Here is a 20,621-nt window from a genome sequence, read left to right on the forward strand (position 1 = left end):
GATGTTTGTTCTATTTTTCTATGACCTCAGCACATTGAAAATAAAACTAAAAGCCTATAAAGAACAATATGAATTTGTTTACAACATACCGGAATAAAAATGTCGGGAGCACACCAACAGAAATCTGGGTATGGTAGAGAACTCGATATCAGCTCATCTCACCGCTGCTATCCAGGCCTGACGTCTTCATTTGGTAATATCCAATACATGAGATCCCTGATGTTGCTTCCAGGTTAAACGATAAAAAGGGAGCCCATTTTCCAGCTTATTCCCTTCCCGATCATGCAATCTAACATTACAACCGACAACACAGCAAGTACGAACCATGGCTGATATCCATGTGCTTTCGCCCTTTGTTTAGCCAAATGGCGCCTCGACCTAAAATCCTGGTCGACCTGGAGGTTGACAGCACAGGAGTACAGGGCAAAACAGTTCAGGTGGCCGACCATGAATCCAGGGAAGCAAAATCCATAATCGAGCAGATCAGGAGGCCGAGTATGGGGCCAGCGGCGGCAGCTGTGGCGAAACTGGTCCAGAGGCCGACCAGGTGGACAGCAGCGACGGCTGTGACAAAGGCGACATGACAGCCGCATGGGGGTTGAACTGTTGGTGGCGTGGCAGCCGGTAGACTGGCTTACTAAGACCTTTATTAAGCTGTGCTTGAAGCTGTTGTCTTATGTGTCACCTATATCGAAATCTGTTAACTCTCAGAAATTTGTCCTCTGATTCAGTTGTGGCTTTGGGTCTGCCAAACTTCTTCCTGTCAGAGTTTGCCCAAGTTTCTTAGAGCCTTTTGAAGGAAACTGTACTCACTGACACCTTGACTTTTTTGTCTGTAGGAAATTGTTAATTGGCTTTTTCTCACCATTTTTGTAACAACATACTACTTTCTGCAATACAATACTGTTCAACTGATGCTCAAGAGGGTATGGTACCACAGTGTGCTCCAGCACTGCTTTTATGCAGACAGAGGGGACTGTAAGTAATCCAGAAAAGTTGTAACACCTGTAGGAATTAGTAGCACCTGCTTTCAAGGCTTTATCAGCCTCTATTGCTGCAGAATTTTTAACCTATTTTGCGTTACCCGAGAAAGGCCTTTCAGTATAATTCTTGACATGTACATTATTTTTCAGTTTTGGGTAAGCTTACATTTCTTTTTTTTTTTTACCCTCTAGGAGTTCACCACTTACCTTTGTGCCATTGCAAGCTATTCATTAGACTTGAATTGTAATAAATTGTAGTGTTCTAAAACTTTTGATTTGAGTGTATAGTGTTGTAACATTATTATATGTAATCATGTATTATAGAGATGCCTCTCGGAAAAACTATTATGTTGTAGAATGTATGTGATAGCATATAAAGACTTTTTTGTCTGTGGTTGTGGAAGCAGAGCTGAAAAAGTTAGAGAAGGTCCTCCACTGCCTATAAGTGGTGCAGTTATGGTCAGGATTACCCATGATGATTATCAGTTTGTTCAGTGACATTCTCTCCACAACAACAAGTATACAGTTCGCAATGTTGGAGAGTAACAGAATATATGTTCCGCTGTTACGTATTTTAAAATACAAAATATGAGTAACTGTATTCCGTTACAGTTACAGTTTGAAAGGGTGGTATTCAGAATACAGTTACTTTGTTGAAATAAATGGATTACAGGGTGGTCTTTTTCTGTTTCATATGTTAGGCTATACCCTCTCTATTTTTGGTAATTCCACCCCGGTGGAAACCCAAACAAAAGAAAAGGCTCTAATGCCTGTGTCTCAATCTCGCGGCCTTACCTAATGTTACTCATTTTATATTAAGATTTAAAAATCTAGTTGGTAATTGGTATGGCGAATAACCTTCAGTGATAGTAATAAATCACACAGGAATAGTACATTCATGTAGTTGTAAATAGCATGATAATATATTAAGCAATCCAATGTATTCAGAATACGTTACTCTCATTGAGTAACGTAACGGAATACGTTACAAAATACATTTTGGGGCATGTATTCTGTAATCTGTAGTGGAATACATTTTAAAAGTAACCTTCTCAACACTGACAGTACGCTGCAGATCATGGAGCCAGTGTTCCCCATCAGTTTGAATTAAGATTGAATTAAGATTAATCTTATTTATATATAAACTAGGGCTGTCAAAGTTAACGTGATAACAATGCGTTAATGCAAAAAAAAGATTTAACGCCTTTAATTTTTTTGACGCGGAATTAACGCACTCACACACTTCCGGCCTGTGACCTTTGGCCCGTTTTTTCAGAAATCAGGAAGCGACGCGGCAGTTGTAGATGTGAGCAGAAATGGATAAAGAAAAAGGTCATTTTAAAGCAATGCCAGATGGTTCTCTTGACAAGACCATAGTAATTTGTATTTATCACCGTAGTATGTCCAGTCTCAAATACCACTTGCTAGCCAAGCACACAGCTAACGCAGAGAGCCCTCTTCCCTCTCACCAAAGGCAGACCACGCTGGATGAAAATTGTCCAAAGGAGACGTCTGGACAATTCTACAACCAACAAACTTTCAACAGCCATAGCAAAATGGCTTGCAGGCTGATTAACATTGTGGAGGATGAGGGGCTACTTGAAATAATTCGCATAGCATCCAACGACTGCACGTATTTTGAGAGCCACCACTGTAACCAAGATACACAACTTGTATGAAGATGAGAAAGCCAAAGTCGAGGAGGCTTCGGGGCAGACCAACACGGTTGCACTCACTGGAGACTATTGGACTTCTCTTTTCACCAGAGTGGGAACTTCAGTCGCATGCTTTGACAGTTAAAGAGAATTGAACATAAAGTCAGCACGCTGACCACTGACAGTGCATGCAACATGGTTGCAGCGGCCAGGCAGCTGCTGTTTGAGCAGATGCCTTGCGTCGCACACAGCCTCCATCGAGCCATCACAGTTTCTCTACAGAGCATTCCATTCAACAGCAGATTGGCAAAATGCAGAAAGGTCATAGGCCATTTTGGCGATCGTGGCTCAAGAGTAATCGGAAGGTTGCCGGTTCGAGCCCCGGCTTGGACAGTCTCGGTCGTTGCGTCCTTGGGCAAGACACTTCACCCGTTGCCTACTGGTGGTGGTCAGAGGGCCTGGTGGCGCCAGTGTCCGGCAGCCTCGCCTCTGTCAGTGCGCCCCAGGGTGGCTGTGGCTACAATGTAGCTTGCCATCACCAGTGTGTGAATGTGTGTATGAATGGGTGGATGACTGATGTAGTGTAAAGCGCTTTGGGGTCCTTAGGGACTAGTAAAGCGCTATACAAATACAGGCCATTTACCATTTACCATTTCAAGCATATCCCACCAAACTCACTGGAGCTAGAACAACAGCAAATTGCACATTTTCATAAGAAAGAGTCACTTACACAGGACGTATCAACAAGATGGAACAGTACCCTGGAGATGATCAAGCGTGTTCTAAGAAATCAAGATCTACTGAGAGATGCACTGGCACTACATCCAACCAATGTCACAATGCCAACGACAGCTGAACTGGAGAAACTGAAGAAGCTGGAGACTGTGCTGGAACACTGCTGGTAATTTATTAATACTTACTCTTACCACTTTTGACATAGGAAAGTGTGTGTGTATGTATAAAGTATTTTAACCTTATGTGAGTGAATGTAACAAATTCTTAATAAAGTGTATTTCTCTATAACTGCAGTTATAACTGAACTTTTGGGAGGGGAGAAGTTTGTTTCCTGCTCAGTGGTGCTGCCAGCTTTGTGTCACCTGTCGCAAGTGATGGAGGTCTCTGAGGATGACCCAGCTTACATGGTTAAGTTCAAGGAGACCTTCAAAGCAGAAATGGAGAAGTGCAAGGAAAAAACTAACATCATGTTGCTCAGGGTTTCAACAGCTCTGGATCCTAGGTTTAAGGATCTTAAGTGTCTGAGCAGACCTGACAGGGCTGATTTGTGGTGCTTGATCAGTGCGTTGCTGAGGGAGAGGGAGAGGCAGAGGCCAGCACAGCCTGAACAACCAGCAACATATGAGCCATCTAAGAAAAGATCAGCTCTCATGCTTGCCTCAGAGTCTTTATCTGATGAAGAGGAGGACTGTATTGAGAAATGTGTGGAGCGATACAGGGCAGACCCAACTATTGACATTGAGGACTGTCCCCAGAAATTGTGGTCCAAGCATGAAGGGGCACACACTGAGATGGCCTGCCTTGCACGCAAGTACTTGGCAGCACCTGCCACATCCATACCATGTGAGAGGTTATTTTCACTTTCTGGGCATGTTGTTCAGAAGAAGCGAGCTGCCCTGTCATCTGAAAATGTCAAAATGCTTGTCTGTTTGAGCAACTGGTTCAGTGCAAAGAAACAAAAATAATAGGGACAACCAATGCACTGTATGTTTTTAGTTCTTTTTTTCTTTCTCCTTTGTGGTGTTTCCATGTTCATGTTTTGTAAATGGACTGATTCTTATATAGCGCTTTTCTACTCTCCGGGAGTACTCAAAGCGCTCTATACAACATGCCTCATTCACCCATTCACACCCACTCGTACAAGCACTTCTAAACACAGTGCAAACTAACCTGCATTCACACACACATTCGTACGGAGAGCAATTTGGGGTTAGTATCTTGCCCAAGGATACTTGACATGCAGATCGGGGAAGCCAAGAATCGAACCACCGACCTTCCGATCAGTAGCTGATCTGCTCTACCACCTGAGCCACAGCCACCCCGTTAGGAAAACAGACAAAGGAAGGAGCTTGCGTTGCTCAGCCTCTGCTAAATACAACTAGAGAGCAACAAGAAGTATAGCCAAACTGTTTTAGTCAAAGACACTGGAAGTATTAAGGTATAGCCTAACTGCACTTTATAGGCTTACGTATTACACTCCCCACAGTTACATATGCATTTTATTTATTGTATTTTTATTTTTAATGTGTATTGTGTCTCCCTGTTTTGATCCCACTTAGATGGGAATATGTTTTGTGAGCCTTAACTGTCTAATGGTAAATTAAATAGTTACATTGTATGGGAGTATATGCTTAAGTTTCCTTTATGCATATTTTTGAGCATTCAGTACCTTTGAGGTTTTTCTGAAGAATATTTTGGACTTTTCATTGTTTTGAATTGTAATTTATAAAAATAAACATATTTGCATAAAGCAAGTATATTTGTTCACTCCCATACTGTTAAGGGTATTAGAAACATGAAGAGTATCCTGTTAGTTTCTTTAGAACAGATTTGTAAAAAATCTGATTAATTTGCAATCTGATTAATCTTGAGTTAACTATTGATAAATATGCGATTAATTGCGACTAAATATTTTAATCGACTGACAGCCCTAATATAAACACAACAACAGCTCCCTCAAGGCACGTTATACTTTATATTTTATACTAAATTACCAAACCAACGTACAATGCCATACCTTAAGATTGACTCAATTGTCGCTCTATAAAAATGTTAGTACAAACACCAAAAAACCGGAGTCTGTTGCCATCAGAAACACTGAAGAAAGTGTAGATGGTGATGGAAAACACATTGTGAAAGTGAGCCACTACAGATTAAACGCAGAGTGTTATATATAAAAACATACTAAGTGAAAAAGAAACAGTGCATCATGGCACGCCTCCACCACCCTAGCCTTGCTGTTGTGTTCGGGTCAATCTGACCGATTTGCAAATTAAAACACTAAATATTGTTTTTTACATCCGATTGCCTCAAGGCCTTCTGACATCCCTCCACACTATGCACTTGAACATAGTGTAGTACTTTTAAGTACTACTTAAAAGTACTACACTACAGTACTTTTAAGTATTACACTAGTACTTAAAAGCAATGAGCACCCCTTTCATTGAATTTTGAGTGTTTTAATCAACTTTGTTACATCTGTGGTGTTCCCGACAAAAGTGAACGCAATAGGAAATGAATGGGAATCCACCCTCCCATTCCTCACCCCGTTTGGCCTCTGATCCCCTGAATGGCCCACTGAATGATCAAATAAATGAAAGACCCACTGAACGACTCAGGCTACGTCCATACTAATGCGTTTTCGTTTGAAAACGCATAATTTTCTCTCCGTTTTGGCCACCCGTCCACACTGAGACGATGTTTTCGCTGATGGAAAATGTAGCGTTTTGGCTGATGGAAAACGCAGTGTTTTGAAAACGCTCTCGAAAACGGATACATTTGAAAACGGTGCTTCCGCGTCGCAGTGTGGACAGTGAAAATGGAGACTTTCTAAAATGATGATGCATGTTAGTCATATGATGCAGTCATGTGACCAATTAAACTAAGATAGCGGAGGGCATTATACAGCAGTTGTTTTGTTTGCTCTCAATTTTGACAGTCCTATTAAAGATTAATATCAGTCTGTACATCCTCCAGATAGCTTTTCTTCAAATCCTTTAATTTATCACTCGCTTTTCCAACTTTTGTGTTACTCGCAGCAACAACTCCACCTCCACCAAAAATGTTTAATTTTAAGATAAAACAAAACAAAACAAATGTAAAGCATTGTAAGTGGTGGATCTTGATAATATTATTGTCATTTATTTAGGAGACTAAGATGACGATTAAACTGTAGAAATGAAACTTCATTCTAATGAAACTTCATACTTTTTTGTTTTTCTTTATATTTTAGGACCATCTTGTGTGTTTTCTTCCAGGGACTCTGGCCCTTGGTTCTTACAATGGTTTGCCCTCTGATCATATGGATCTTGCCAGACAGCTGATGGAGACCTGCTACCAGATGTATGTCCAGATGGAAACAGGCCTCAGTCCTGAGATTGTTTATTTTAACATGCATCAAGACAGCACCAGAGACACTGATGTTAAGGTAGGTAGAAACGGGCCTGCATGAGTGTGTAGAGATTCTAGACCAGGGGTGTCAAACAGCTCAGGGGCCACATTTGGCCCGCCAAAAACTCCAGTGTGGTCCACTAAATGGCTTTGGAAAATGTGAAAAGGGCCATTTATTTTGGATTTTTAACTGTATTTTTGTCAGCTTTACCTGCTTTACCTGATAAAAACCCACTATATCCTAAAAAACTGTTACGGTTCAACGGGGAGGACTCAAGCGCAGGACTCCGGAATCAGCTGTACACAATAATTTATTTACAGAATCCACCAGGTGTATATACAGGAAGTGCAGGGCAGTGCTATATACGACTAAGTGATCGACAGGGCTCGAGGGTATTCCAAGGGGGTAGTCACGCGTTCTCCAACTCTCCACACTCACGACCGCAGGTTCACTCTTCACACTCGACACAAAGAATCACACAGGGAAGGAATCCAGGAGGTCTGTAGACGGGGAGACGAGAGTTACAAAGTTCACAATTGACACTTGACTTATCTTTGCTGTAGTCTTGACTTTCACTATCGCGTGGCAGACAACGATCCAGCGAAGAACAACAGTCACCTCCTGGCTTAAATGCTGACCGCCTTGATTAGGCTCAGGTGTTTCCTCTCTCCGAGGGCATGGGCCGAGGGCGTGAACCCACAATGAGGTCCGTCCCGGCGACAGAGGAGAGAGAGAGTGGATGTTAGAGAGAAAGATAGAACCTCTGATCAGCGTCCAGTTGATCCTCCTGGCCGTGACAAAAACCCCTACTACATCAAAGTAATGAAGTAATAGATCATCATTTAAATGACAGAAAAGTGTCTGAATTTTTGCTATCTATAATAGTCATTTCCATTATATATATATATATTTAGTATTTAGTATATTTATATATATTTAGTCCCAGTTTAAACAAAAAATGCAAGCAAAAACGTTGTTTTATTACAGGACAGTGTGGGCAGTGAGTTTTTTGTCATTTTAATTATACTTGTCCGAAACAGTTGTTCTGACACATTTCTTCCATTAACTAGAAGCATTTTATAGAAAAACTGAGACATAGTGTTAAAATAGAACTTCTTGTTTCTTATATGACGCTAACTGAGGATTTAAAACTTCTTTACACTGATAGAAAGCGTTTCACTGCTGTGAAAGGTCAAAGTGAGCTGTATGTGTAATTATAAATAAAAGCAATATTACCTTGTTATTTAAATGTGAAATAAATTGATCAAGAAGTTGACTTTTTGTGAATTATAACTTTCCTTTGCAAGAGATCAAATAACAATACAGTACAGCAGCAGTTTGCATGGCATTTAACAGCGATTATAAGCATGGAAAGTTTAACAGTTAGATATGACTCATACTCTGTGTCTTGTGTTTAATCTGTGCTACAGCTTGCAGATAGACACAACCTTCTGCGACCGGAGACTGTAGAGAGTCTCTTCTACCTATACAGGTTCACAAAGGATCACAAGTACCAGGATTGGGGCTGGGAGATTCTCCAAAACTTTAACAGATACTCCAAGGTTTGTACAATGAAGGTTAATCTTTATTAATCACCAAGGATATTGTCAAAGACAGGCCTGTTGTCTAGTGCACAGCTCTGTGGCTCTGAAACGTTTTCATGAAAGTGAATCCAATATGTGACATCTGTTGAATGTATCGAGTACTTCCCCTTAGGTTTCCTCAGGTGGCTACACCTCCATCAACAATGTGCGCGACCCGGACTACCCGAGCCCTCGAGACAAGATGGATAGCTTCTTCCTGGGGGAGACCCTGAAATATTTCTATCTGCTTTTCTCAGATGACCCCAACTTCATCAGCTTGGACCAGTTTGTCTTCAATACAGAGGCACACCCCCTACCTATATGGCCTTCTGCTGTGTGACACAAGTGCAAACAGTGCAAACTTCTCAGGGTTGGACTATCACCAAGATTATTCTTTTGTCGTCAGTGTCAGTGACTTGTGTACACATTCACTGTCTCTATGAATTCCTCCAGTTCAGTTTGTGGCTGTTCCCTGTATATTTATTTGACTTGTTGTCTTTGTTGCATGCACTTGTGCTGATGCTGGAGAAAGGGGAAACTTTCTTTTCTAAGGAACACACAGCATCAACAGCTGTGTGAAAACTGACTAACTGAAATTGCCATTTTTGTGTCGTGATACAAAGTTCCAAAACAGCTTTGCAGTCATGTTTGCCAGACATTATATTTGTAACATTGCAAAAGTTCATGTCACAGCTGTTCTATTCTGACTGCTGTGACACAGTACTGTGAGTGATGGCAACAGCTGTCAGTTTGAACTGAAACCTGCCCCACCTATATCCTGACAAGAAGGTAGTTCCTCATCACACCATGTCATAAAGTCAGTAAAGTGCTCGACTCAGTTTCAGATACCCTTTCTTCTAAATAAAAGCAGGAAATCACACTGGAGCTTCCTGACGGAGGATGGGCAAGTCCTCATGCGTGTTTGGTTTCTGTGCTGCATTCATGTGTACAGAAAATATCACTACCCAAAATTCTTTTCTTTTACTTCAGTGAAAGAGTGTGTGCTGCTCTTTATAATTATACCCAACTTTTAGTTGGCACACTGAACCTCTCTGAGAAGCTAGAAATTAATCAAGCATAATATTCAACCACTAAAACTATAATGCAAATAAAAAACTGTAATAAATGTGCTTTACTATTTTTTTTCAAATTCTTTATTAATAACAAGTAACTGTTTTAGCATTCAAAATATTGTTCTGATTAAAAAGCTTGCATATAGTGGTAGGTTACAGAAGCATAAAAAATGATTAATACTGCTGTGGCATAAACCTTACACTGGATGGTGCTCTAGCAAATTTGTTAAGCACTGCATGAAGTAGAGGGATAATCAGTTGTAAGTAAATTATTTTTTTAAAGATAATTTTTTTACTAAAATAATGTAAAAATTCTAAATGGTGATTGTGTACATGCAGTTTTCATAATAGGATTTACAGGGCCTGGTCTGATTGGGCTAAAATAAGTGGCATCTTAGCTCTAAGATGAGTGCTGGGTAATTGTTCAAATTATGCTTAAGAAATCTGAAGTATTCCTTATAAGAAAAAATTTTATACGTTTTAGGATTCCAGTTCACTAATTTGAACCGCTTTATAAACTATTAAGCACTTTCTATGTTGATTCATGTCTCCTTAACTCCTTTTCCAGTGTTTAATGTTTATTTAACACTATTTACAGACATCAAACATGTGGTACAGACATCAAGCTTTAATTTCTTTAGAGAAGTCGTTTTAAACCTTGTAGAAATTTGGTTTTAAGATTAGTTTTGTTTTATGAATAAATTTAGTATTTATTTAAAAGCTTTTTTATGAAAGGTTCCCAGATTGCATAAACAATATTTACATAGAGCTTCGTTAGGACATACCACTTAACTTTAGACCGTATTATTGGGCTGCCAAGATTAAACAACTAAATTATTCACTTCAATAAGATAACAATGATTCTTCACCCACCTGGCTGATGATGGAAGCTAATTCTGCCCATTAAAGGGCAGACTCTCTATTTATAGTAACTCTTCTCCTTACGAAAAGAATGGGATTGTTAATCATCTTTGATATGGTTTATAGTAAATTTTGTATAAACTAAATCAGCCCTGTCTTTCAGAATTATTCAATGTTCAAAATCGCCAATCACATGAGTGTTTTTTTCTTTGCAGGTTTACAGTTGGAACCAGTTATTATTGATCTTAATTTGCTGATACATGGGAAATAGTTCTGCATTCTGGTTAATTTAGCCATAAAATATCTCTGATATCTGTAACATTTTAAGAAAAATATTAGCATATTTTAAACCTTGTGGCAACTTTTAAAAAAGTTTTTGTCATGCTTTTTGTTTCACTTTATACAACATGGCTCGTTCAAGGCTCAAGTGCTTTCTATCTACCTACAGTCATACTCTGATACTTTGACACACAAGACTAGAGCAACCAGGGATCAAACCACCAATCCTAATTAGTGGATGACCTACTCTCCCTCCTGAACTACACTGAACCCCAGTAGAAGTGGTGAAATGTCTGTACTGCAGGCAGGCCAGCTGAGCACACAGACTCTTCTGCTATGAACCCATGTTGTTTTAATAGATGCACTTTAGCATCGGTTTGCAGAAATATGCAATGCCAACCTGAAAGAAACATTGCCTGGATGGGACTATATGTTGCTAACCTGTATTTAAACTGAAAAATGAACTGAGCACAGATTTAAAAAAAAAAAAACAAAAAACAAAAAAAACAAGCCCTAAAACTCATAAGGACATTTTGACCATTTTTTTAAACCACAGAAGTTATCCAGTGTTCATTCTGGACACATACACAGGGGCCGATCCAACAGGCAAATAAAAAAAAACCCCAAAACGACCAGAATTCTATTATTTAAAAAAAATCAATAAAATTTTATTTTATTAATAATAGCGCCAAATCCCAAGAATGGTTGCCAGTTTATAAATGTTAGAAATCTGCCCCTTTCTCCCCTACACTGCTAGGCTAGTGGTCTCACCCAAGGTGAATGAATGACTGCAACAGGTGTGACAGGAAAATGGAACAAATGTGAATTGGATAATTTTATAAAACTGCCAGCAGGTTAGCAGGTCACAATATGACTTCAAAGATTGAATGGATTTAAATGAAGAAGCCAAGGTGCCCTCACAATTACAGGGCCTGCTGAAACTTACAACCAAAGCAACAAATCCAGTAAAACGGAAGCAATTTTATTTGGTCCCAGTCGTTCCTCTGGTACCCCAGATGTTGACTTTGCTGCTCTGACCCCTCACCTTAAGAGCTTGGTTACTAATCTTGGGGTTATAATCGACAATGCACTTAGTTTTGATGGGGTTGTGAAATCTTCATTCTATGATGACCTTAGACGCCTAAGTCAAAATCACACTGTCAAAATTAAAAACTCTACTCTGTTTTGGGCAAGAAAGCCATTTAAATGCATGTAATAGTAAGGAATCGCCTTGTCTGGGTGAAATAAAGCGTTTTTGTACAGCTTCATAACGATAGCTGTAACAATTGAAAGAAGACTTACACAAGCATATATGGCTGAATCTTATAGAATTCAACATCCCCATGTTGTTGTTACCGGCACCAGACCTAGGGGAATCTGGACCTGCAGCAAGCATCACACAGGCTAGAAAGCACTGCGTAGCCAAGTATGAACAAACTATGGATTAATAGAGAGGACACCGAAGGTAGCGTTTTGCTCAGGCCGGAGCTGATTTATTTGTTCAACTTATACACAATACAAATGACACTAAACCATGAATTCTTCCAATAAAATAACAGATTTCATAAACAAAAATAAAGTTACAAAAAGCATTCTCTCAAAAGCAAAATAAATACAAATTAATTCAAAACAACTTTACATACTCACAACTTAAACAAAACACTCATGGCTAAAGCAATAACATAAACCAGAATAACCCATCTCACATTCACACAACCTTTCTCCACATTGGTGCCAAATACGCAATTACTTTTGAACATGGCGTCCCCCGAACGCAACACAACATGGCGGCAGACGACTGCAAATGTTGTTTCACCAACTTACAGCTTACAGCTTCACCTTTAAGCTCAGTACTGCTTGGCTAACACTAAAACAAACACTACAACACAATTTCTGAAGCCACTATCATAGCAGGCCTTATAGCGCTACGTAACATAATAGCATTATGCCGATGATACACTAACGCTCATTACAACAAAATACCACAAAACGACATCATCACAATAATCTAAAAATATAGCCGAAAAGTTGTTGCATGACATTCAGAACCAGTTCGGTAAAAGTTGGTTTGTCAGCACCTTTGGATTAATAGGGCTTTGGAGCGTGATGTCACGGGGGTGGGCGTGGAAAGGATTTTGGCCTGATGCGCCATTTTCGGGGTCAAAACAATAGTGGTGTGCGATACTGCATATTTTGGTATCGATCCAATACCAAGTAAATTCGGGCCTGTGGTATGGCAAGAAATTAATTGGTTATATAAATATATGAGTATGCATAATAGTTATTATTCATAGATACCTACATCCTAAGTTCCTGTTATTCATCTGAAAGAAATAGAATGAGTGTGTCGTTACAATGGTAATGCCAGGAGAGGCAGTATTGGTTCTGTGTTACATTTATGTTGTAAGAAAGTGGAAGAAGAGAGTGTCCTGTAGGAGGCAGTAAAATGGACACTGATGTTCTGAACATGTACTGACAAGAAGGTTCAGTAAACAATTTGCAATGATACTCCGGTGTAAGGCTCAGTTATTTTATTTTTTGTTTTTGAAGATGCAACAGGCCAGTATCGCCGATACCAATACCAATACGATACTTTTCAATAAATAAGGTGGATGCCTCATTGAATTGCTAAATCGCAATTAATTTTCATGACCTTAAGTGTTTTTTTGTGATGTTTCCTTTGGTATTATTAATTAGTTAAAACCCAGGACATAATTAGGAGAAATAATTTATTTATAATTAAATAAAAAATGTTTTATTATTGTGGCGGCTTGTGGTCTGCGATGCCGCTGCAGGTGAGATGGACTCACCTTCACTGCATCTACAATGATGCCTCGCTGGCTTAAAACCTGTGTGCTGCTTGTGCTGTTGTTGTTTTTAGTGTTGATGTGTACAGCTGGCAGCAGGAGGGCTGCAGCCGCTGAATGTAGGCTACTGTTACAGCAACCGTGTGATCACTATAAGGGTGGACAGCGCGCTGCTCGGGGCGAGCCGGAGGCTGGCGCACCAGCGGGACCTGCCAAGCTGGAGACGGAGGTCGAGGTGCGCGGGGGTCCTGCCACGCCTGAGGGCGGCATGCTGTCCACTTCGGCACGCAGGCTGCATGGTCCTGCTGGCCATCTGCCCAGCTGCCTGTGAGCCCCAGCTCACTTCACGCCTGCTGCGCCGCCGCTGCTTGCCATACGGGTGGCCATCAGGCCAGCTCCGGGGCTTCAGCTGGAGGCGCGGGCGACCGCCAGAGTTAACACTTCCCTGTCGCTGGGCTGGGGCATGGGGCGCCGATAGTCCGGGCCGATTCCCTCGCCTGCTCGCGGGTTGAGGTGAAGCGGGTGAGGGGGGTATGTGGCAGGGCGTGTTCTGCGATGCTGCTGCAGATTTGGTGGTGGTGATGTGTACGGCTGCCAGCGGGAGAGCTGAAGCCGTTGAATGTACTGTTACAGCAACCGTGTGATTATTGTAAGAATAAATGATGCTGCGAAGCATGAAAATGCCATCGGGTCTGCCGTGGTGGCGATCTTTTATTTTATTTTATTTTTTTAATCTTAAGTGCACCCAGTAAACAAATTAAAACAAATACTGTTGATAAACTATAATACAACAACAAAAACAAAGAAAATATATAATTAATATGTAAACAACTTAACAACCCCCAAAGTGTGTCAGTGCAACACCGAAACATAAGAGTGGGGGAGAGGGAGCAAAGTGTGCCTGTTGTCCGCTGACACAGGAGCGGTGAGTCCAGCGACCTGGCTGTTTCGTTTTTGCCGAAAGCACAGCATAGCAAACAAGCAGAACTCAAAGTAAAGAATTGCTCTCACCAGGCTAGTATCGATCCGATACCGATGCCGACTTGGGATCGATACTATCGATATTTGGATCGATCCGCCCACCACTACAAAACAAAGCGCAAGCGAAAAAGGAGCGAAGGCACACACAACAGCCATGGTTCGTATTTGCTGTGTGGTCGGCTGCAATATTCGATCGCACGACCGGCAAGATAATGAGCATGAAAATGGTTTATCTTTTTATTCTTTCCCCACCTGGAAGCAACATGAGGCAGCTCGTGTATCGGATGTTACCAAACGAAGGCGTCTAGCCTGGATAGCAGCTTTGAGACGAGCTGCTATCCAGTTCTCTTCCATCTCCAAATATCTGTTGGTGTGCTCCAGACATTTTCATTCCGGTAAGTTCTAAATATGTTCATATCTCTCTTTATAGCCTATTAGTTTTATTTTCGATGCACTCTGAGGTCATAGCAAATTAGAACAAACATCCTACTGAGTGATTTTGCAGAACTACCTTCTATTTATAGAGTTGCTAATTATTTGGCATTATTGCAGACAAACCAGCCTATGAAATGTATGAAACACATCGTGACTGGGTTCCAGCGCTACACAACGGACCTGCTTCAAACATACCACCATGCCAATCAGATTACTTCTTCCATGTGAGGGTGAAGAGGTGACCCTTCTGGATAAGATGGTGAAGGTTTGCTGCGTTTTGCAGTGTGGTAGTAAAACCAGGGAAAAATGAAACTTGCTCCTGTTAAATATTCTTATGTCTTGTGCTGTTAAAATTGCTGTATTTTTTCAAACGATACAGTAAATAAAGTAATGGGTGAGATCATGTAAACACTGTCATGATTTTGTGTAAATATTTTGTCATTTGTAAACTATAAATGACATGGATTCTACACTGTAACTGATGTGATGTTCTATAAAGAGGTTTTAATTTAAAAAAAAAGAGGCAAAACTTAGTTTGTTTCTTTATTCAACTTTTGAACAGTGGTACTCAGTCAGTACATATTCAGTAAATGCAAATTATTTACATGGCAGTGCACTACAGGCATAAATCTAGACCCCTAGATAAAACATGGGGTCTAGAGAAGAGAAGTTAAAAAGACCAATAAGACCAATAAAACCACTTCATCTAAGCTTTCTTCTTAAAAAAGACATTATTGCACTGACAACTCCGCCACAGTAGCAGGTGGGATTTTTCTTTTTTGAGGACGGCTCCTTTTACCTTTCAATTTACCTTTGATCAAGAGCCTTTTTTTGGGCAGCTGAAGAGGAGAAGTCTATCAACCTCTGGCTGTATGTTGGTCATATTACCCAGCAAAACCCAGTATGCAGGTTCATCTGTAGCAGTCCTTGTGCCACAGATCCACACTGTTGCTTCTACATTAAACAGAAGAGCAGCGACATGGCTGCAGGTCTCTGCGACTCCGGCCATACAGGTGCAGTGGGCGGCTTCAACCTTCCCTGTGATGCTCACAGTGACCCATGGCTGCAATGCTGGTTCATTCAGTCTTTGAGAGTGCAGTACCTGAAACACACACAAAGTTCATTTAAAGACAAGAACTATGAGCCAAGGCCGACATAAATGTGTTTTATCTACTTTATCATAAATGTAACAAACTGTTTAGAAAGTTAGCACAGACATGTAATTTTTCAGTTTTTTTATTCATCCATCTATAGAACACTGCATGTTATATTCTAAATCTGCCTGTTCTCTTTCAAAAACCTGCCTGCAGAAAATGAACCTAAAGTATGTAATGCAAGGATGTAATCACTTTAGAGATGGAGAAAGCATAAAGTGACAATTATGAATCACTTAATATGATAAGGAGATTCTGCAGGTCATTAATCAATGTATAAAACTAAAATAAAATGTATTAATAGTGACACAGGATACAAATATGGAAGCAAGATGTATAATTAAAATTCATGAAGATAGCTGTAACTTTTGATAGAAGACTATCAAAATATGTGTGTCTGAGAAGACTCAGGCACACATATTTATGGCTTCATCTTATAGAATTCAGTATTCCCGTGTTGGGCAAACAGGTTTTGCAGCTGTTTGAGCTAAGATTTTCAAGTTATTCACAAGATGAAAACTTATAGTTTGTTTTGGGCGAGAACTCCATTCAAATGCATGTAATAGCGAGAAACACACTATCTTGGCGAAATAAAGCGTTTTGCTGCAACTTCATAAAGATAGCTCTAACTTTTGATAGAAGACTCAGACACACATATTTATGGCTTTATCTTATAGAATTCAACACGCCCGTGCTGGGAAAATAGGTTTTGCAGCTGTTTGAGCTAAGATTTTCAAGTTATTGACAAGATGAAATCTTATAGTTTGTTTCGGGCGAGAACTCCATTCAAATGCATGTAATAGCGAGAAACACACTATCTTGGCGAAATAAAGCGTTTTGCTGCAACTTCATAAAGATAGCTCTAACTTTTGATAGAAGACTCAGAGACACCTATTTATGGATTTCCCACGCCAAACACTCAGGCGCTGGTGTAATGTGGATGGCTTCAGCCAGAAGCACAGGCCCTGGTGTGATGAAGTTGGCCTCAGCCAGAAGAAAAAGCCCTGGTTTGGTGAAGATGGCCTCACAGTAAGCACTGGCCCTGGTGTAATGTGGATGGTATCAGCCAGCAGCAACGGCCTTGGTGTGGTGTAGGTGGCTTTATAGGAAGCACTGGTTCTGTTGAAATGTGGACGGACTCTGCCAGAAGCACTGGTCTTGGTGTAATGTGGATGGCCTCTGCCAGAACACAGGCCCTGGTGTGGTGAATATGGCCGTCAAGGATGCATTGGCCCCTGGTTTAATATCGGATGGACTCAGCCTGATGGAAAGGTCCTGGTGAAATGTCGATGGCATCAGCCAGCACAACAAGACCTGGTGTGGTGAAGACGGCCTCACAGGAAGCACTGGCCCTGGTGTAATGTGGAAGGCCTCAGCCAGCACCACAGGCCTTGGTGAGATGAAGATTTCCTACGCCAGAAGCACAGGCACTTGTGTAATGTGGATGGCTTCAGCCAGCAGCACAGGCCCTGATGATATGTAGTTGGCCTAAGCCAGAATCACACGCCGTGGGTACATGTGGATGGCATCAGCTAGGAACACAGGCCCTGGTGTAATGTAATTCGACTCAGCCGGCAACACAGGCTCTGGTGTGGTGAAGATGGCCTCACACAGAAGCACAGGCGCTGGTGTAATGTGGAAGGCCTCAGCCAGCAGCACAGGACCTGCTGTGGTGAAGATGGCATTAGCCAGCAGCACAGGCCCTGGTGTAATGTGGATGGCCTAATCCAGCAGCACAGTCCCTGGCGTGATGAAGATGGCCTCACCCAGAAGAAAAAGCCCTGGTGTGGTGAAGATGGCCTCAGTAAGAAGCAGAGGCCCTGGTGTGGTCAAGATGGCCTCACAGTAAGCACTGGCGCTGGTGTAATGTGGATGGTATCACCCAGCACAACAAGACCTGGTATGGTGAAGACGGCCTCACAGGAAGCACTGGCCTTGGTGTAATGTGGAAGGCCTCAGGCAGCAGCACAGGACCTGCTGTGGTGAAGATGGCATTAGCCAGCAGCACAGGCCCTGGTGTAATGTGGATGGTATCAGCCAGCAACACATGCCATGGTGAAATGTGGATGGCCTAATCCAGCAGCACAGTCCCTGGCGTGATGAAGATGGCCTCACCCAGAAGAAAAAGCTCTGGTGTGGTGAAGATGTCTTCAGTAAGAAGCAGAGGCCCTGGTGTGGTCATGATGGCCTCACAGTAAGCACTGGCGCTGGTGTAATGTGAATGGTATCAGGTAGCAGCACAGGCCCTGATGTGGTGAAGATGGCCTCACAGGAAGCACTGGCTCTGGTGTAATGTGGACGGCTTCAACCAGCAGCATAGGCCCTGGTGAAATGTGGATGGCCTTAGCCAGTAGTACAGGCCCTGGTGTAATATGGATGGCTTCAGCCAGCAGCACAGGCCCAGATGATATGCAGTTGGCCTCAGCCAGCAACACTAGTCCTGGTGAAATCTAGTTGGCCTCAGTCAGCAGCACAGGCCCTGGTGTGGTGAAGATGGCCTCACCCAGAAGCACAGGCCCTGGTGTGGTGAAGCTAGCCTCAGCCAGAAGCACAGGCGCTGGTGTTATGTGGATGGCTTCAGCCAGCAGCACAAGCAATGGTGTGGTGAAGATCACCTAACCCCGAAGCAAAGGACCTGGTGTGTTGAAGATGGCCTCACAGAAAGAACTGGCCCTGGTGTAATGTGGATGGCTTCAGCCAGCAACACAGGCCCTGGTGAAAGGTAGTTGGACTCATCCAGCAACACAAGGCCTTGGTGTGATGATGGCGGCCTCACAGGAAGCACTCGCCCGGCAAGCGAGCAACACAGGCCCTGGTGTAATGTGGATAGCATGACTCAGCAGCACAGGCCCTTGCTTGGTGAATATGGCCTCAGCCAGAACCACAAGCCCTGGTGTAATGTGGTTGGCATCAGCCAGCAACACAGGCCCTTGTGAAATGCGGATGGTATCAGCCAGCATCACAGTCCCTGGTGTTATGTTGATGGCATCAGTCAGTATCACAGGTCCTGGTATGGTGAATATGGCCTCAGCCAGCACCACAAGCCCTGGTGTAATGTTGTTGGCCTCAGCCAAAAGCACTGACCCTGGTATCGTGCAGATGGCCTAACAAGAAGCACTAGCCCTGGTGTATTGTGTTTGGCATCAGCCACCAACACAGGCCCTGGTGTGGTGAACATGGCCTCACAGGAAGCACTGGCGCTGGTGTAATGAGGTTGACGTCAGCCAGCAACACATGCCATGGTGAAATGTGGATGGCATCAGCCAGCAGCACAGTCCCTGGCGTGATGACAATGGCCTCAGCCAGAAGCAGAGGCTCTGGTGTGGTGAAGATGGACTCGCAGGAAGAGGCCCCTGGTGTAAAGTGGATGGTACCAGCCAGCAGCACAGTCCCGGGCGTGGTGAAGATGGCCTCAGCCTGAAGCACAGGCCCTGGTATGGTGAAAATGGCCAATAAGGAAGCACTAGCCCTGGCTTAATATCAGATGGCCTCAGCCTGAAGGAAAGGTCCTGGTGTAATGTGGATGGCATCGGCCAGCACAACAAGCCCTGCTGTGGTGAATATGGCATCAGCCAGCAGTACAAGCCCTGGTGTGGTGAAGATGGCCTCACAGGAACCACAGGCTCTGGTCTAATGTGGATGGCCTCAACCAACAGCATAGGCCCTGGTGAAATGTGCATGGCCTCAGCCAGCAGCACAGGCTCTGGTGTAATGTAGTTGGCCTCAGCCAGAAGCACAGGCCCTGGTGTAATGTGGATGGTATCAGCAAGCAACTCAGGCCCTGGTGAAATGTGGATGGAATCAGCCAGCACCACAGACCACGCTTGGTCAATATGGCCTCATCAGGCACCACAAGCACTGGTGTAATATGTTTGGCATCAGCCAGCAACACAGGCCCTTGTCAAATGCGGATGGTATCAGCCAACTTCACTGGCCCTGGTATTATGTTGATAGCCTAACCCCGAACCAAAGAACCTGGTGTGGTGAAGATGGCCTCACGGGAAGCGCTGGCCCTGGAGTATTGTGGATGGAATCAGCCAGCACCACAGGCCTTGGTGTGGTGAAGATTTCTTACGCCAGAAGCACAGGCCCTGGTGTAATGTGGATGGATTCAGCCAGGAGCACAAGCCCTGGTGTGATGAAGATGGCCTCAGCCAGAAGAAAAAGCCCTGGTGTGGTGAAGATGGCCTCAGCAAGAAGCAGAGGCCCTGGTGTGGTGAGGATGGCGTCACGGGAAGCACTGGCCCTGGTGTAATGTGGATGGCCTCAGCCAGCAGCACAGGCCTTGGTGTGGTGTAGGTGGCTTCACAGGAAGCACTGGTCCAGTTGAAATGTGGACGGCCTCTGGCAGAAGCACTGGCCTTTGTGAAATGTGAATGGCATCAGCCAGCAACACATGCCATGGTGAAATGTGGATGGCTAATCCAGCAGCACCTGGCCATGGTGTGTTGAAGATTGCCTCACAGGAAGCACTGGGCTTGGTGTAATGTGGTTGGCCTCAGAAAGAAGCACAGGCCCTGGTGTAATGTGGATGGTATCAGCCAGCAACTCAGGCCCTGGTGAAATGTGGATGGCCTCAGCGAGCAGCACAGGCCCTGGTGTAATGTCTTTGGCCTCAGCCAGCTGCACAGGCTCTGGCGTAATGTGGGTGGCCTTGCTCAGCAGCACAGGATGTCGCTTGGTG

General features: G+C 42.9%; 1 protein-coding gene across 2 annotated transcripts in view; it reads left to right on the plus strand.

Annotated features, from left to right (window-relative positions):
* man1b1b (mannosidase, alpha, class 1B, member 1b) overlaps positions 1 to 13,068 on the plus strand; it is a 72,091-nt gene extending 59,023 nt beyond the window's left edge. For both annotated transcript variants that reach the window (XM_063490740.1, XM_063490739.1), the window contains exons 12-14: positions 6,606 to 6,800; positions 8,195 to 8,326; positions 8,481 to 13,068. In XM_063490740.1, coding sequence (XP_063346810.1) covers positions 6,606 to 6,800; positions 8,195 to 8,326; positions 8,481 to 8,687 — 534 coding nt within the window. In that variant the 3' untranslated portion in view covers positions 8,688 to 13,068. The remainder of the gene's footprint in view (positions 1 to 6,605; positions 6,801 to 8,194; positions 8,327 to 8,480) is intronic.
* The last annotated feature ends 7,553 nt before the right edge of the window (positions 13,069 to 20,621 follow it).

The sequence above is a fragment of the Pelmatolapia mariae genome, linkage group LG12, assembly GCF_036321145.2.
Source record: "Pelmatolapia mariae isolate MD_Pm_ZW linkage group LG12, Pm_UMD_F_2, whole genome shotgun sequence".
Lineage (NCBI taxonomy): Eukaryota > Metazoa > Chordata > Actinopteri > Cichliformes > Cichlidae > Pelmatolapia > Pelmatolapia mariae.